General features: G+C 41.1%; 1 protein-coding gene across 1 annotated transcript in view; it reads right to left on the reverse strand.

The window, feature by feature from the left end:
* Positions 1-15,257, reverse strand: part of NBAS (NBAS subunit of NRZ tethering complex) — a 309,213-nt gene extending 293,956 nt beyond the window's left edge. Inside the window, exons 1-6 of the mRNA XM_043917136.1 lie at positions 15,080-15,257; positions 12,713-12,767; positions 10,866-10,902; positions 8,272-8,349; positions 7,873-7,920; positions 3,203-3,246 (exon numbers count right to left, since the gene is read on the reverse strand). Of these exons, the coding sequence (XP_043773071.1) occupies positions 3,203-3,246; positions 7,873-7,920; positions 8,272-8,349; positions 10,866-10,902; positions 12,713-12,767; positions 15,080-15,196 (379 nt within the window). The 5' untranslated portion in view covers positions 15,197-15,257. The remainder of the gene's footprint in view (positions 1-3,202; positions 3,247-7,872; positions 7,921-8,271; positions 8,350-10,865; positions 10,903-12,712; positions 12,768-15,079) is intronic.
* Positions 15,258-19,500: the final 4,243 nt, after the last annotated feature.

Raw genomic sequence — 19,500 nt, forward strand, 5'->3', positions numbered from 1 at the left:
TAGGACAGACAGGCAGACTAGAGCTAGTCTTATTTCCTGAACTAGAAAATCAGAGCTGCATTCTACAGTCAACGGAGCACAAGTGAAAGAGCTTAAACACATCTTACAGTCCTAGTAACAATAACAATAGCTTAATGTCTCCTAAGTACTCAGTATGTCAGACATTATTCTAAGAGATTTATATACATACACACACACACACATATATATATGTATATAAAAGCTCACATCATTTCCCCACAACCCCTTGTACAGGTTTAAACCTGTATTACAGATCACTGAGGCTCAGAGACGTAAAGTATCAATAACACATCCAAGGTTAGTACCTAAAAAGCAGCAGAGCCAGACTTAAAGGGAATCTTGATAGAATTCTCATTGAAGAATGATCAATTTGACAAGCAGTGTAAAGTATGGATTAGTGAAGGGCATATAGAAGAAAACCTTGTTAGGAGACTGTTGCAAGAAGCCAAGTAAAAAAAACGCTATGAGCCTGAACCAGGGCTGAGACAGATGACGTGCACAAGCAGCAAGCAAGCGTCATTTAAAAAGATTCCAGGGATGTGGTGAAATTAAGGTGAGTCTTCTCCATTGCATCACTCAGTATAAGCGCAATGAATTATTTCTCTCTCTCCCCCTGATGGGCTATAAATCCTTAAATTTAGGTAACCTAATCTTATTACTTGTTGTATACACAGTGCCTAGGATAATAGCGCCTGGTATGGTGGCAATGAAATAAATGTTTGTCAAAGAAAGAAAGAAGGGAGGGAAGGTAAAAGAAGAGAAAATGCCTGGATTTTTCACTTGTTACAGATGAGAGTATATTGACCAGGGTACTGAGGGAACGGGGTACTCCAAGTAACAGAATGGAAGGAACAGATTTCAAGAAGCAGGGGTGAATTTATATAAATATGTAGGAAGTTTCACATTTGCTCTTAAGTGACAATATACACTGTGTAAAGCTAACTCCATAAGAACTCTATTTCTTAGCTGATCTACTAGTAGACAGTCCGTGGGGTCCAAAGAGCTGGACATGACTGAGCACAAAGCACAGACATGGAATCGGGGCTTCCCTGGTGGTTCAGATGGTAAAGAATCCACCTGCAATGCAGGAAACCCAGGTTCGAGCCTTGGGTCGGGAGGGTTCCCTGGAGAAGGGAATGGCAACCCACTCTGGTATTACTTGGTCTGGAGAATTCCACGGACAGAGCCTGGCAGGCTACAGTCCATCAGGTCGCAGAGAGTCAAACACGACTAAGCAACTAACACACACGCATACATGGAATTGTACAAGAATAATAATTCTAACATACTAATTAATATCACCATTAACATGGGACTCCAAACATTTTTAAAACATTTGATTTTCACATCTGAACAGCTGAGAATGAGAAGGAAACTGGCCCTAGGTCACCAATGGTGCATTTGACCAGGAGCTTAAGACCAGCCGGGGGAATCCTTTGTCTTCCCACCATTCCGTAGATTTCAAAACTATCAATGCCTCTCTTCTCCTGGCTCTTTCACTGTCGATTATTTTAACCTAATGCTGCTTTTTAATTAAAAAAAAAAATTATTAAAAAGCAGAAACATTACTTTGCCAACAAAGGTCCGTCTAGTCAAGGCTATGGTTTTTCCAGTAATGTATGGATGTGAGAGTTGGGACTATAAAGAAAGCTGAGCGCGCCAAAGAATTGATGCTTTTGAACTGGTGTTGGAGAAGGCTCTTGAGAGTCCCTTGGAATGCAAGGAGATCTAACCAGTCCATCCTAAAGGAAATCAGTTCTGAATGTTCACTGGAAGGACTGATGGTGAAGCTGAAACTCCCAATACTTTGGCCACCTGATGCGAAGAGCTGATTCACTGGAAAAGACCCTGATGCTAGGGAAGATTGAAGGCAGGAAGAGAAGGGGATGACAGAGGATGAGGTGGTTGGATGGCATCACCAACTCAATGGACATAAGTCTGAGTAAGCTCCGAGAGTTGGTGACGGACAAGGAAGCCTGGCGTGCTGCAGTCCATGGGGTCACAAAGAGTCGGACACGACTGAGCGACTAGACTGAACTGAATGCTGCTTTAAGGTAAAATATGTATACCATGTTCTTCCAAGCAAATGGGGAAAAGGGCATGTGAAGCACTAAATACAGTATCTGGCACACAGTAAGGACACAAGTGGTTGTCATCACCACAGTGACCATGATTATCATCATCATGATTCCGACAACCTCTCCACTTTTAAAGTAACACAAGGTCAGACAAACGTTAAGTGGAAGTCCTGTAAATAAAACGTAATAGATGCATTTATGTAACAGCACATGCACTTAATTGTTTTCCTCCATACCTCAGCCTTTTCATACATGGCTCTCATAGATCAAAACACTTCCCCTGCTTTCTCCTACCTTCTACTCATTCTTAAGCTTCCTCTCCAAAAGTCACTTTTTCTGAACAATGTCCTCTCACACTCTTGGTTAAACTCTCACCCTGCTCTGTAATTTTCCTTCAGATTTATCAAAATCTGTAAGAATATATCTGAGTGTCTACATGCCTCGTGAAGGGCTTCCCAGGTGGCACTAGCAGTAAAGAATCCACCTGCCAGGGCAGGAGCTGCAAGAGACACAGCTTCGATCCCTGGGTCGGGAAGAAGGAGATGGCAACCCGTGACAGTATTCTTGTCTGGAAAATCCCATGGGCAGAGAAGCCTGGCAGGCTACAGTCCCTGGGGTCGCAAAAGAGTCAGACACAACTGAGCACACACATACCATGCCTTGTGAGGTAAGGGACCATGCATTTTTGCTCATAATCGAACTCCTCAAACCCAGCAAAATGTCATATAGATACATAAATGACACTCAGTAAATTTTTGCTGAATTATGTATCAAAGAATGATCAAATCCCAGACTATTTACTAGTTTATATCTGACCAACTCTTGACATATCTACAAATGATACTCTGCACTCAATTCAAAATAAAAGAGTACAGACACTTACAAGAACATTATTAAAACTGGCTAAGTTTTGTAAAACATGTCAATTTCATATCTCTCCAAAATTCACATCTTAAAACAGAAATCAGTTAAGATGTGTTAAAATTATTTTAATAAATTCATAATCATCCTTGTCAATAAACAGCATCTATTCTGAGTTTTAAGAAATATTAATTGTTGTAAATTTGAATTTCTCATTTTTTGAATATTCTGGAAACTCTTACCTTGACATTTCCCAATAATAGATGTAAAATCATCTTTTGCAGACCTGCAAAAAGACACACGTAAAATTAACACAACAGTTTTGCCATAACAATACTGTGTAGTAATATAAGACACCACAGATCAGACAACTTCTCTAGACAACATTAATGTTTAATGACATTCCTTCCCTCATACAGATAGGTTCTGCGCCACAAATAAGACCCTTTCATTGGTGACAATGTTTTCTTTCAACCTTATTTCACTAGGTACACAGCTACAGTAAGAATACAGCAATACAAGCATAAGTGATTTTAAGCACAGCTTTTTAATACCATAGAGATGCCTGAACCTTAGCCCCAAAGGCTCTGATTTAGTAAATCTGGGATGGGGCCCAAGCAAAAGTTTTGTTTTTTTTAAAGTTCCACAGATGGATCCTGGTTAAGAACCACTGATCTGTATCATATCACAGATTTTAATCAGGGAAAAAGGTCTTGTTTTCATAAGTCAAACAGCTTTAACAAGTGACCATATACATATATATGTATAATATATATCAATGACCTACTCAATATCTGTGTTCTTGAAATATATATCAAAGTAGCCTAATTATTATATCTTCAAAAATGAAAAATGGTAAACCTTCTAGAAAAGAATTTATAAGCAATTATCCAAAACTTTACGGTCCATGGTATTTGATCTAGCAATTTAATTTCTATAAAGTTATCCCTGGGAAATAATTACAGATATACACAGATAAAGGCAGTTAATGCAGTCTAATTTATGAAAAAGAAAAATACAGCCAGTATAGAGATTAATTATTAAATTTTACTACATACACTCTATGAAATATTATGCAATTATTGTATGTGACATGAAAAGATGCTAACAGTGTATTAATTTACAGAAGTGAAAGAAAAAGGTATCAAATAGAATGTAGAGTATCATTCTACTAAATATATACATAGTTTATACACACACAAATTTAAAAGAACATACATCAAAATGTTAATAGTAGACAACTTTTGGACCATAAAATTTGCTGTTCTTTCATAAATACTTAACTGTACTTTCTAACATTTGTAAAATCAGTAAGCATTACCTTTAAAACAAATTTTAAAGACTAAGATTTTTTAGCCATTTATTAAATTATATTAACAAAATCCAGCTACAATTATGGAAATAAATTTCCTCAAGGAATTAAGACTATACAGCATCCACGTGGACTAAAACAAAAAGGACATGACCTCTCAAGTGAAGTTGACTTGATGTCAGCTCTTGTAACCTGGACAAAATATTCAACATGATTTCATTTTTCCTTTCACTAAACAGGGTAAGTAACTGCAACTTCAGCATTCAGAGAAGATTAAATGAGACATCACATATAAATTAACATGAACTAGACCAGGTGGCATTAATGGTAAAGAACCTGCCTACTAGTGCAGGAGATACAAGAGACAGGGGTTTAATCCCCAGGTCGGGAAGATCCCCTGGAGAAGGAAATGGCAACCCACTCCAGTATTCTTGCCTGGGAAATGCCATGGACAGAGGAGTCTGATGGGATACAGTCTATAGGGTCACAGAGGGACACACTATAGGGACACAATTGAAGTGACTTAGCACACAGACTGAAGTAATACAATCACAAATAATAGTTTGTTCTTCTTGCTGGAAAAGGGGAGGAAAGGAGGGGAGACAAACTTGTTTTGTCAAAACTTCACAGAATATACTCACTTAAGATACTTGAGCAAATTGGGAGGAGGGGAGGCAAGGGTGTCTTTTTTATGAGTCCCTTATTGTAATACTTTTTATTGTGTTTCATCAAATTTTCTAATCAGTTCCCATATTTATAACAGCTCATAACTGTAAGAAACTATCACCTCAATACTCAGGAAAAAAGGAAGTACGTGTTAACCACTTATAATCCATAGCACCCAAATGACAAGTAGCAATTCACAAGCTGTTTTTCACCCAGGTGAGCTCCACACATAAGCAGGCTAAGTGTGTCATGGGAGAGCATGCGATTGGAGGCCTTTGCCACTCACTGCAAAACCGAAGAGGAGGGACAGCAGCCTAGCCCTGCGCTGCAAACAGCAGAGCTGTCTCAACTACAGTGTTTCAGCTTCGCATGTTTTCCACTAAAACCATCTCCTGTTTGTAACTGCTTCCTAATATTGAATAAAAACCCCAGACACTATAATTATCTTTCATATTCTAATTCAATGAACAAATATTTACTGAATACTGAGTGCCAACTACCATCACTGCTGGAGTCAATCTTGGATTGTATGTGCTCCTCACTGTGGCAGAGAAGACACAAATGGAGCAGTGAGAATAAACATCTTAAAAATTCAGGCACAGCCACTAGTCACAGCGGTGACTCCGGGGATCTACCTTGCCCTTTTTCTTTGCTGACCACCTCACTTTGCTCAAAGACATTTCCTTTCAGGTTACTGCAAAGTAAGTGTGGGTGTCTATCTGCAACAAAAGCAACTGAATGCCAACGTGAACAAGAGAGTGGGCTCTGCCCTGTAATATCCTCTCCAGAATCTGCTTCCCCATCCCACTTGCTGACAGGCCACTAAAACATAAACTAAACACCTATTACATCCAAGGAAATATACAAGTGCAAGGGGAAAAAAAAGAAAACGGCCCATGCCTCCAAGGAACACACAGTATAACGGAGCCACAGACTTCAGATCCCATTCACTGGAGTTTTAAACAAATGGCACCCCCTTGGAGTAGTGCAAAGCAGAGACCATAAATATACTGGGGGAAACCCACATGTAAACATACTGGTACAGATGGCTAAAAGGCATGACCAAGAGGTCGTACAAATTTGTAGACAAGAGCATGAACACTGAAGCTAGGAGAGCTGATTTCAAATACCTGGGCAAGTTATTTCACCATACTGTGCCAGAGTCCTCATTTCTAAAATAGAGAAAAAAGGACTTCTGCAAGGATTAAGCTAACACGTGTAAAATACCTACAACAGTGCCCAACACCGTTAGCATTACCTTCTTATCATTAATGTGTTGGTTATTATAGGAGCATCAAGGATCAACACTTAACCAATGAGGGGAAGGGGATCCAATGGGAACGAGTCCCTGAAAGGCTTCCTCATACAGCTGCCTCTTGGCCCCAAAAGTCTTTAAATGTACCAAGTTACAAAGCTCTTGCAAACTATAGACCAGACAATTAAGATCTTGATGACCATCACGTCTGTTGCCCAGAAATCTTCCCTCACTACTTAGTCTCAAGTGCATGATTGGACTCTTACAGATCTGGCCTATGTACACGTTTTATAAATATTATTGTACATGCTAGCAATCCAATAGCAAATCCTCTTACAAAAGCAAATAATTGCTTTTTCTTTTCATCAAAATTTTTAGTAACAAGTTCCAGAAACCCTTAGTCAAAATCTCCTTCACAAGCCTAAGTATCAATCTTTTCCCACATGTGTATTCCAGTCTAAGAACTAAAATCATTCCATGAATGTTCCCCTCTTGTGGGGGAAAAAAAGATGGCAATTTTTACTATCTGCTGTTCATAAAGAAGTCATACGATGAACACATTTCTCCAAGAGAAACACTTCACATCACTGCAGCAAATAGAGTAGGAAGTGCCAGCCCATCTGTATTAACAATTATCAGCTAAAATGCCATGCCCCCAAGGCTCACTGTTGCTGTTTGAGAAGAGGGCCCTGCCTATCAAAGCCATGTGGGATGGAGAATGAAGTTCGGAAAAGCAGTCATTATTGCCAATCATCTCTGTCCTGATGGTTTTAAGAAGGATCACAGAGGCTCTCGATCTGAAGTCAAAGCCCCAACAGGAACTAACCATCCATCTATTCCCCTAAAAGTTGAGGGGTCCAGTTCTGTTTGGATAAATGAAAAAAGAAATTTTGTGAACAGAAACAGTGTGCTAAAAACTGAATGCTTATTAAAACTAGTTTCAGTCAACAATAAAGCAGCAGAAAAAACGTCTGACTGGTATCCAGGCAGCCTGAAATTTCCACCTCATTTGCTTATTTTTTAAGACTCAAGACTTGGAGCTTTCGTGGAGTCAGGAGTGGCCCCCAGATTCAAAGGTACAATATATTTAGTCTGCTGTTGACAATTTCCTGAGAGCATAAACTAGTTTTCCTAAATTAGTTGCCAATGTTGCTATTTCTTTCACAACTGATATACTACTTAAAAATAAAGTGCATGGGAAGCCCAGCTCTGAGAAGTCTTCTAGATGTGTATGTGATACCACTGATGTCTCCGGAGGACAGAGAATCAGTGCTATCTAGTAACACGAAGCCTTAGTGTTCTGCAGGCCCACATTCCATCTACAGCTTTATGCCAACAGAGTAAAGCTGTCTCTATTGCTTTTTCACCTTCCTGAGCATCTGCTTATCTGACTCAGCATTGAAAGAAGAGTGATTTTCAGAGCTCTGGAATATATGCTTTTGTCTACTGAGAAAGTAAAATTTCTCAGGAGACAGAGTGATCTGGGGAAGTAGAAGGCAAACTCTGAGAAAGCAGCCTTCATCCTTTAAGTAGCATAAGTTGGCATTTGACACCTTACAAAATTACATGAGTTAATAACAAAATCCCTTTAAATATACCCCTTTTAAAAACCTGAGTTCTCATAAATCAAGTAAATCTTTTCTGAAGGGAACTGCTGAATGAATACAACTGACACTTACCTGATCTCCACACACTGGTCTTGAACTGCGGCCAAGAGTTTCCCATTGCTTTCACGGGGAGAAAGAGAAACAAATCCCTTTATGAGTATCTGTAGCTCTCATTAGCATAGACAGAACCATTTTAAGAAGTTAAAATCATTTTCAAATATTTTCACATCTTTAATTATCCAACTTCTGACCTTATAATTAGATGCGTATATAGGTACAAAGGCATACAAACTAATTCAATAGAGTTGCATTAATATATTCAAACAATATTAATCATGTGTGACACAGGGAATTTATATACAATAAAAAACCAAGAGAGCAAGCCAAAAGGACCCCAAAATTAATATCCATAATGGAATTTAAATGCTAATCCAGGTAGAGAAACATTAGGTGAATTTTATGCATCCTCACCTTGCAAGTACCAAATGCCAGTTTATCTGTTTATTAACCAAGCGAACCAGTCCATCAGGGAGCAAGAAAGGTGCAGGCCTGAAACCACAACACATTAGCCCATTTAAAAAAATCTAATCATGAAAACCACATATAGCAGGTAAATATTATAAACAGCAGCTCTATAGTGAACAAGAGGGATTTTTTTCCGTTAGAATATAAAAACAGAATATTGGCAAACTCAAAACTGAAAGTTACTAATTCGATATCTGAAACTTGACCACGTACATTTCTCTACTACCAAAAAACACCCTGGTTATGTGGTCAATGATATGATTTTTCTAAGGAAAAGATATCTGAGGGAGCCAGTAACAGCAGAGTCAGCTTATAAGAAACACTTCCTGCAAGGCACACCCAGAAATACAGACTCCAACGCTAACAAAAACAAACTTCAGTACACAGCTAAGCTCACAGAAAGAAACAGAAATCTCCCAAGAACTACAAATGCAAAGAGAACAAAGTTGGAAATGGGCACAGGACAAAGAGAGGAACAGAACTCAAAATGGAGAGTAAACACCTGTGAGGGGCCACAGGCGGGACAGGAGTGGGAGGTGAGACCCCCACAGAGACCAGGCCCCTCAAAAGACTGTGCCATCAGAGCAAGGGGAACAAGCCAAACGTCACCAGGGACCCAGGGAGACCTTCAAGAATCTCATCTCTGCGAGGAATTCTGATCTGTGGGGGGATGGGAACGAAACCTCCTAATGAAATAGCAAAACCCCAAGTCTTTACTACATGCAAGACTGGACGGTGATTTCACTTTACTCACATGCTGCAAGGTTCCCAAGCATAAGCTCACAATAGCATCATTAACAAAAGATACAAGGAAACGACCCACCACACGTGAATCAGGAGATCAGACAAATTAGAGGAGTAACACATAAAGAAAATCAAGAATATAGGTGGGAAAGAAAAAATAATTCGATGGGGGAAGAGAAACAGGAAAAAAGAAAAAAAAATATGGAAATTAGAAAACACAACATAGGATAAAAAATATTAGTAATTTACATCTGGTATATTTATGTTCATTTTTTAAGGCAAAACAATTAATGCCATGAGGTACTTAATATAATTAAAAAGATATGAAACATGCCTGTGATACAATCAACATGAGAATGATAATTTCCTCTGGAGGGGAAGAAGACAGGCAAAGGTGGGGGTGGGGAGGAGTGGACTTGAGCTCTAACATGTTGCATAAAAATAAAAACAGGGCCATTTGAAGCACATACAGCAGAAGAGCAACAACTGCTTTAATTCAGATGTGGATATGATCATAACAGATTATATTACTGTCTACAATTTTCAGTCTGTTTGTAATATTTCATGATTGAAAGAAAAAAAAAAAAACCTTGAAAAGGCCACTCAAAACAAATATTGGCTCCAAGACCTTTTAGGTATAATTATCATAAACTCAAAAGCAAAACAACTACAAGCTTTTTAAAAGAAACATACCATGGTGAAGACTAGATAATCACCTCATGGTGCACTCAAGTCTGTACACTGATCAATGTGGCCAGTGTAAGAGAAGAGACTTCTTGCAAGAAAGACACCTCCTGACGCCTGATCGTAAGGTGTTTACACGCAGGACAAGGCCTGCGTCAGAGGCAGCTCTTGCAAATCCTCCTCCTCAGTAAATAACAGAAGAACTTACTGTTCAGGAGCACCCTAAACAGACATCGTTTCTGCCATCCCTAACCAAGGGTGCTCAGCACTGGCAAGTGTAGCCCGGTGAGCCCAGGAAAAACAGCCTACCTCTTACACTGCCCCTCCCATGACCGCCCTCTCTCTCTCTCACTCCTCTATCGCATTCCACATCCCCCAAAATAAGATAAAATTCAGCAAGAAATTCAATGCCTGCATACACACATACACACACAGTAAAAGCAGAAAAGCACTGGAGGTAACCCTAGGGAAGAGCCAAAGGTTTGTTTTATAGAACTAGAACGCTGTGATCTCTAGAGCTCTTAAGATTAGCTGTCCTCGAGGAAAAAGCAATCTGTGGGAAATAATTCTATAAATTAATTCCTACACGTGCATCTAAAAGCAAAAATATATCTTTGGTCCGATTAATCATCTCCTTGTTTCGAAAATTAGCACCAGGCAGGCCTAAAAACATACTTAACACTCAAAAGAACTAAGAAGTTTCCAAGAACTGAAACCTAAGAGGACCTTCTCTGACCACAGCAACTGAACACTGACTACAAGAGTTGATACAACAGCAAGAACAAAAAGGTTTTTAAAAAGATAATGCAAGAATAGGTCCATCTGTTCTTGAATGTGTACATTCAAGGCAAGGCTGAGAAAACATTCAGAGAATGCAGAAATGGTCATGAGATATTCTCAATAATAACTAAGGGATCAAAAATTAGCCTACCGAAAGATCTTGTCAGGGTATACCAAATGTTTGACAGGTCTGTTTTATAAACTGGGTTCACCTGAATGTCAGCATTCACATCACAATATGGGATTCAATTCTGAAAACTTCAATAACAAATAGGAATAATATTGTTTGTATTTGCTGTTCATACCATTTCTCTGAAGCGCTGACAACTCACCTGTACCAGATATATTGGCTTAAAAATAATAAACGATCTGTAATAAAAAGAAACAGCAAAGCCAAATATGAATGAGCTATTCTTTGGGAATCATTTTCTATTTTAGATTTACTGACAATAAGTCTAAAATACACTGTAGAGTGAGTCATTACAAAACAAAACATGGAGAATACAACTCTTGACAAGAATAAATATAATCTAATATACACAATAACTCTCACAAGATCATATATTTGTTTATATGTCTCAAGTCTGTATTATTCAAAACTTTGTATGACAAGTAAAAGTAGTTTGAGATGCAAAATTTTGCCTAAGAGGCTTTAATGAAACCATAGAGTAGAAGTCATAGTGATCACCCAAACCAAAGTATTTGGATAAAGACCATGACCATTTCACACTTTACAGCAAAGACTTAAAAATAATAATAATGCATAAAATGGGGAAGTCCGTGGGAAACAAAATCTTCAACACACTATTGACAAGCAATGTTTTATACGATTCCATTTAAAATGTACACATATGTGTGAACCTGCATACATGGGTATGTATGTGACAACAGCAAAAGGTCTGAAGGATAAGAGATTATCTCCAGGTGGCAAAATGAGGAATTATTTATTCCAATCTGTGGTCTTCTATATTCCTAAACTAAGTACATTACTTTTATATATTTCCTAAACTTTTAAAATTTCACATTTCATAATGCAAACTGAACATGCTAGTGTGTCTTGTAACAGAAGATAAAATTATTATTATATTTTCAAACAGGTATATTAATACATATATATGGAATCTAGAAATATTGATGAACCTATGTGCAGGGCAGTAACAGAGACACAGAGAACAGAACTGTGGACACAGCGGGTAAGGAGAGAATGGGATGAATGCAGAGAGTACCGTGGAAACACACACACTACCACATGCAAAACAGCCAGGAGGAATTTGCTATACGGCTCAGGGAGCTCAAACCGGTGCTCTGTGACAACCTAGAGGGGAGGGATGGGGTGACCCGTGGGAGGGATGGGGTGACCGGTGGGAGGGATGCGGTGACCCGTGGGAGGGATGGGGTGACCGGTGGGAGGGATGGGGTGACCCGTGGGAGGGATGGGGTGACCGGTGGGAGGGATGGGGTGACCCGTGGGAGGGATGGGGTGACCGGTGGGAGGGAAGTTCAGGAGGCAGGGGACATGTGTATACCTATGGCTGACTCCTGTTGATGGATGGCAGACACCAACACAATACCATAATGCAATAATCCTTTAATTAAAAATAAACTGTAAAAAATCTGTCTGTATAAACATATGAATACATCCATATATGTGTATATGTATATATACACACGTGTACTTACATAGACGTATATAGTTAAAACACATGCATTTTTCTATAAAACAGGTAACATGCTATTAATACTCATTTTAATCAGGCAAATTAAAAGTAATTAGTTTAGCAACTGAGTTTACATTAAAGCTCAAAAGGACACATCTTCAAATCCCTAAACTTCTTAAAAGAGCACAGTTACAGAATAGGAAAAAATAAGGAAAAAATTATCTGCTAACTATGTCATGAATAGTTAAGCTAACTATATCATAAATAAATAAGCTATGGTGGTGGTTTAGTCACTAAGTCATGTCCGACTCTTGTGACTCCATGGAATGTAACCTGGTAGGCTCCTCTGTCCATGGGATTTCCCAGGCAAGAACACTGGAGTGGGTTGCCATTTCCTTCTCCAGGGGATCCTCCCAACCCAGGAATCGAACCTGGATCTCCAGCATTGCATGCAGACTCCTGTGCCGCAGGCAGACTCTACCAACTGAGCTATAAGGGAAGCCAAAATAAGCTATACTCACCCCTAATTGCTTTTGTGATGATAAAGGATGCACCATGTTTCCGGTTGCCTCTAGGCTGCAAATGAAAAAAAAATTTTGAAATTTTCTACTGATACTTATACAGTAAGTTATATTTCTTTACTAATACTCAGTACTGGGCACAAGTTACCAGTATCTTTAAAATTACTTATAGATAGAAACAAAACAAGGAGAAGCAGCACTAGCAAAGTGAGCATGGCAGAGATACAGGCATTTGTCAGGATGAATTCTGCAAGACAGGACAGGGATTGAAGCTGGAAAATGTTTCTAAATCAAAACACCAGTGTACCAAAAAAAAAAAAATAACACCAGTGTAACAACAGAAAAAGTCAAGGTCTAAGACCACACTGGTTGCCAGTTGGCACAGTCTATTTTGGTGGGCTACAGAGGCCTAAAAGGGGTTTTGCTTGTAGAAAAAGTGATCATATGGATCAATAAACTCATGCCCCAAAGCAACTTTATTGAATATTAGCTGCATATTCACAGAGAAAATACTACAAACAGCCACACTGATTTATAACTGCTATATTAAATAGTTCCTTAAGTACAGACCAAACATAGGTTAAACAATACCAGGCACTATAACCTGTAAGATGTCCTAATGGTCACAAAGTGCAGACAGATATGGCTTAAAAGCCATAAAAAGTTATTTCATTCAACAAACATGAATTGATCATTTACTTTGCGAAGACAAAATTTGGTTTGGGGAAGAATATAAAAATGAGTCAAATGTAGCTGCCTTTCAAGAGTTTGTAGTGTAGTTCAGTTGAAATCAATAGAACCAAACAAAAAAGTGTTATGAGGTTTCAATATGAGTTGATGCAGTGCATATCTCTTTAACCAATTTATAATGTTAAGCATTTCTATAACACTATTGTAATTAACCAGTGAGTGCTAAGGTGTGGAAACTATTCTATTCAATCAGCAGCAGCAGCAACTTTCCAGCTGCATAAGATACAAAATATCAATTGTTCAACACAAACAGAAACTATATAAATACTTTTTAAAAATTATGCATGAGGATCTCTGCCAGCCTACAAAATATTCCAAAAAGAAGAAACTGCAGTGGGAAGGAGGTTAAAGAAAAGCTTATAAACTTTACAGGAGAAGCAGTACTTTCTCCAGTAAAGAAACTTAGCAGCCAAAAAAAAAAAAAAAAAAAAGAGAGAGAAACTCAGAAAAGAGACTGTAAATAAGAATTCGTATGGGCTGGAGCCCATGATCTTTAACGAAATCCCTTTCCCATCTTGCTGCATATTCTGAGCTTAAAACAGCAATTGGCACACGTTAGGCACTCAATAAATATGTTTAATAAATGTGGATTCCTGGTTCTTATTTCCACCCTGTGCCTGGGAGGTCCTTTCTATGAAACTAATGGAGGGATTGGGGGCAGGAGAAGAAGGGGACGACAGAGGATGAGATGGCTGGATGGCACCACCGACTCGATGGCCATGAGTTTGAGTAAACTCCGGGAGTTTGTGATGGACAGGGAGGTCTGGCGTGCTGCGATTCATGGGGTCGCAAAGAGTCGGACACGACTGAGAGACTGAACTGAACTGAACTGAACTGAACTGAATGACCCCAAGGTCCAGATTACCAACACCTACGACCCCTCTTCTAACACAGAACCCAACCCCGGGTCCTCATAAATCTTCACTCCTCAGGGCATTTTGCTCATATCGCCATTAAAATGCATATTACAGCAGGTGATGAAAAAGTTTACTACACTGTCTTCCCTCTAAGACCGCAAGTACCACCAAAGTTATTCACTTCGGAAGCGCAGCGCCTGACAGTATCTGGGACACGGACAGACACACACATATACTCATTAATTACTGAAATAACACAAGAACTGGCACAACTCGGGCCCAAATAGGAGCAAAGGTTTATGCCGCGCTCCACGACAGCCCAGCAGATGTTGAGATGACTGCAGGGTCCTGGAAAACACTCCCACAGCAGGTGAGGAGCAGCCCTGCCCAGCCCTGCCCAGGCCGGCCTGGGGAAGGGACCACCGAGGGTCTAGGTGAGTGAAGGACCCCCGAGTCCAACGCTGTGCCTCCCCTCCAAGTAGGGACGGTGAAACAGAACGGGGGTGGTAAAGTACGTGCCTCAGAGCCCGAGGCTTCGCCCCCCCCGCCCCACCCCGAGAACCGACTTAGGAGTCCAGGAGGCATGCCAGAAAACCCCACCTAGGGGACCGGGACCCCCGTTAGCCCGCGGTGCCGTTGCCAGGACGACCGCACAAGCGGTGGAGCCCAGCTCCATCACCCTACGTGGCTCCGGCTACGTGGCTCTGCCGGGGCAGCGCCGGCACCAAGCTGGCCGCAGCCCCGGAGGGGCCTGGTTCACCTGTACTTCCGTCTCCGGGGGCCACTCGGTGTTGACCAACAAGTCATAGAGTATCGTCTCCTCCTCGCCCTCAGCAGCGCCTGAACTCACGGTCGGCGCTGGCTCGGAGGACGCCATATTTGGCCCCACCAAGCGCTGGGGCAGGGCCACTACGGCAAGCCGCGGCGAACAAGCTTCCGCGGCCGCGCAGCCTCTGATTCCCAGGGAAAGGGGTGGAGTTGACCCGGGGTGGAAAGGAAATGCTGAGTTGAAACCCTTCTTTGAGTGGTTGGGACAACCTCTTGCTTGTCTTGTAGTACAACTTACATTCTGGTCTTGGTGCGCTCCCTGTTTATTAAGTACATGAGATCAGCCACGTCCCAACCTCTCTTACCCCTTCAGCTTCTATAAAACGAAATTGATAGAACTATCTCGCTGAGATCCTTTCCAAGGCAAACCATTCATCATCACAGGAATCCAAGTCTATGCCCCAACCTCTAACGTGGAAAAAGCTGAAGTTGAAAGGTTCTATGAAGACCTACAAAGACCTTCGAGGACTAGCACCCTGCGATCTGCCATTTATGTATTCGTTGCCTAACTGATACAAAGAGGGCAGTGTTTTTTTTTAAATAAACACTGGAAAGTTATCCTATGCAACAGATTAAACAAATGAGAGGTATCATCGGAATTCCCTGGTGGTCCAATGGTTAGGACTCAGGCTTTCACTGCTGTGGGTGCCCGGGGTTCAATCCATGGTGGCAGAACTAGGTTCCCGCAAGCTGTACAGTGTGGCCAAAAATTTAAAAAAAAAAAAAAAAAAATTTAAGAAAGAAAGGTATCAGAAGAATGATGCTATCGGAGTTCAGAAAAAGCCAGAGGGTCTAGAGGGGCTTTCTGGAGGAAATAGAGTCTTTAACAGATAAAACTGGAATCAAGAGCAGAGGGTTTGGGGAGAGCGTTTCAAGTAAGGGGAAATGGGGTAAGGACAGAGGCAAAAATATCGAGTTGAAAGAGCAAGCCGCTGAGTAGAAACCAAGTCAAGAAAGGGTGTAGGGGCAATAAAGTTGAAATATAGGTTGAGGACCCATTTCCGGGTCTAGGCTTATTTGTTCATTCATTTATTCATTCCTTCGTTCAACAAGTGCCTCTCTGAGAAAAGTCCTGTACTGTAAGCAGAGATTTGCAACCTGTATAAGTATATAGTATCCAGGTGTCTTGCTGTATCTCACTGTTCGCTGAGCCCAGAGTGTGCAGAGCATGAGCAGGGAAGCCGGAAGAAGATGCAAAGAGCCATAGTGAAGGAGGAAACAGACAGAACAGGCTCCATCTTGAAAGCAGGACTCCATCTTGGGCCGGACTGTGGACTTTGAGCTATATACCCAGGATCTATGGAAACGACATACCAACTGGAATGCTCATACCTAGACTTTCTGTCACCTAAGAGAATACCCTAATTATCTGTGTAACCAAATAGAATCATGCATTCTATTATGCTTATTGGGGTATGACCACAGGCCTATTGATAATTGTCCACTGTTAACTACCTAGGCTTAAGGCATATGAATCACGGGTTAACTTTGATTGTATCTTTCTTTTTCCTTTGTTCAGACTAGTTTCAGGAAATTTGGGGAAGTGGGTTTGGGCACGTACACTTAGGGTATATACTGCTGCTGCTCCTGCTAAGTCGCTTCAGTCCTGTCCTACTCTGTGCGACCCCATAGACGGCAGCCCACCAGGCTCCCCCGTCCCTGGAATTCTCCAGACAAGAACACTGGAGTGGGTTGCTATTTCCTTCTCCAATGCATGAAAGTGAAGTCGCTCAGTCATGTCCGACTCTTAGTGACCCCCATGGGTTGCAGCCTACCAGGCTCCTCCATCCATGGGATTTTCCAGGCAAGAGTATTGGAGTGGGGTGCTATTGTCTTCTCCCTAGGGTATATAAGGTTTTCACAAAAACTGGTCAGGGTCCTCGGCTAAGAGGAGACGCTGTCTTGGGCCCGCCAGTGTAATAAACTTCACTCCACTATCTGCATTGTCCTCTGAGTGAGTTTGTTTCCTGGAACGTGTGGCTACAACAATAAGGACTGAAGACATTCTTTATTCACAGCAGCAAGGCAGACAAGCTTTACTTTAACGGCTGACACAGCAGCAACGATGACTGGGCAACTCAGTGCGACTCGCCTCTACTTGACTCTCTCCTACAATAACTTTTTCAGGTGGTGCTTGTATAGGCCCACCAGGGTGCGCATGCGCGGTATCACAAATGATCCCAGCTGTAGGACATTAGTGGAGCGGGGGCGAGAGAGTCTGACGACCGCCACCTGGCCAATTGCTCTCTCCCTATGCCAGGGAATTAGTACTGTATCACATCCAAAACAAACATAAATATTGAAGATTTGTTGCAGGAATTACATTGCCTAATATGCATCAAGATGCATTAGGCAGAGATGCAATTAAAAGCCCAGCTGGGAAGTCTAGGCTCCTTTTCTCCCAAAGATAGATGACCTCAAAGTAAGTCCTGTATCACCTGCCTGCTCTCGCTTCTTCTCTCATCTCATCTCCTGCTCCCCCAATACCTTCTGAGTCCGCCAGATGCACATCGTCTTTAAAGACCTGCAAAGAGCTGTTCCCTTTTCCTGCAAGGCTTTCTACAAGATATTTTACTCTCTCTCCCTCATCCCAAAGTTTCTGCTCAAATGTTTTCTCTCTGAAGCCTACCCTCACTGCTCATTTTAAATTTGTAACCACCTTTCCTGAACTCCAGTACTAGAGATCTCCCTTACCCACGCTACACTTATTTTCTATATAATTTATATTTTATTACATTTGTTTATTCTCTGCCCCCTTTCGCTAAAATGTAGGCTCTGCCAGAACACCGTGCTCTACTGTATACCTATAGACGCTAAAATGGAAGAAAGTCAGCCTTCCCCTTGTGTAAGGGAAAACTCAGTTTTTTTGCTACAATGTGTTTCTCATCACAAGTGTCTCCACTTCTTACACAAAGCTCTTTGTTTCTGACACTTCCCATCACCAAAAATGTGGAGGCTCACAAAACTTGGGGAAAGTTACTTACATTTTCTGTTCAAGGTTATGACAAAAGATACAGCTGAACAGCCTGATGAAGAGATATATAGGGAGGTCTGGGAGGGTCCTCAACACCAGAGCTTCTGTCCCCATGGAGCTGGGGTGTGTCACTCTCCCAGTGGGAATGACTTCACCAGTCTGGCACTCTCAGAAGCCCCTACTGTTGGGATTTTTATGGAAACTTCCTCACACGTGTGATCAATGATTAATCCCACTTCCAGCCCCTCTCCCCTCTCTGAAGGATGGCAAGGAGCAGACACTAAAAATTAAAAGCTTCTAATCATGACTTGAAGAATTTCTTGAAGAATTTTCCACAGTTGTGAGCCACACAGTCAAAGGCTTTGGCATAGTCAATAAAGTAGAAGTAAATGTTTTTCTGGAACTCTCTTGCTTTTTCTTCAAGAGATGAGAATACCAGACCGCTTGACCTGCCTCCTGAGAAATCTGTATGCAGGTCAAGAAGCAACAGTTAGAACTGGACATGGAACAACAGACTGGATCCAAATAGGAAAAGGAGTACATCAAGGCTGTATATTGTCACCCTGCTTATTTAACTTATATGCAGAGTACATCATGAGAAATGCTGGGCTGGAGGAAGCACAAGCTGGAATCAAGATTGCAGGGAGAAATATCAATAACCTCAGATATGTAGATGCCACCACACTTATGGCAGAAAGCAAAGAACTAAAGAGCCTCTTGATGAAAGTGAAAGAAGGGAGTGAAAACGTTGGCTTAAAACTCAACATTCAGAAAACTAAGATCATGGCATCTGGTCCCATCACTTCATGGCAAATAGATGGGGAAACAGAGGGACTATTTTCTTGGGCTCCAAAAATCACTGCATATGGCGACTGCAGCCACGAAATTAAAAGATGCTTGCTGCTTGGAAGAAAAGTTATGACCAACCTAGACAGCATATTAAAAAGCAGAGACATTACTTTGCCAACAAAGGTCCGGCTAGTCAAAGCTATGGTTTTTCCAGTTGTCATGTATGGACGTGAGAGTTGAACTATAAAGAAAGCTGAACTCTGAAGAATTGATGCTTTTGAACTGTGGTGCTGGAGAAGACTCTTGAGAGTTCCTTGGACAGCAAGGAGAGCCAACCAGTCCATCCTAAAGGAAATCGGTCCTGAATATTCATTGGAAGGACTGATAACTGAAGCTGAGATTCCAATACTTTGTCCACCTGATGCAGAGAACTGACTTATTGGGAAAGATTCAAGGCGGGAGGAGAAGGGGACGACAGAGAATGAGATGGTTGGATGGCATCACCGACTCAACGGACATGAGTTTGAGCAAGCTCCAGGAGTTGGTCATGGACAGGGAGGCCTGGCATGCTGCAGTCCATGGGGTTGCAA

The sequence above is a fragment of the Cervus elaphus genome, chromosome 11 (assembly GCF_910594005.1).
Source record: "Cervus elaphus chromosome 11, mCerEla1.1, whole genome shotgun sequence".
In the NCBI taxonomy this organism is placed as follows: domain Eukaryota; kingdom Metazoa; phylum Chordata; class Mammalia; order Artiodactyla; family Cervidae; genus Cervus; species Cervus elaphus.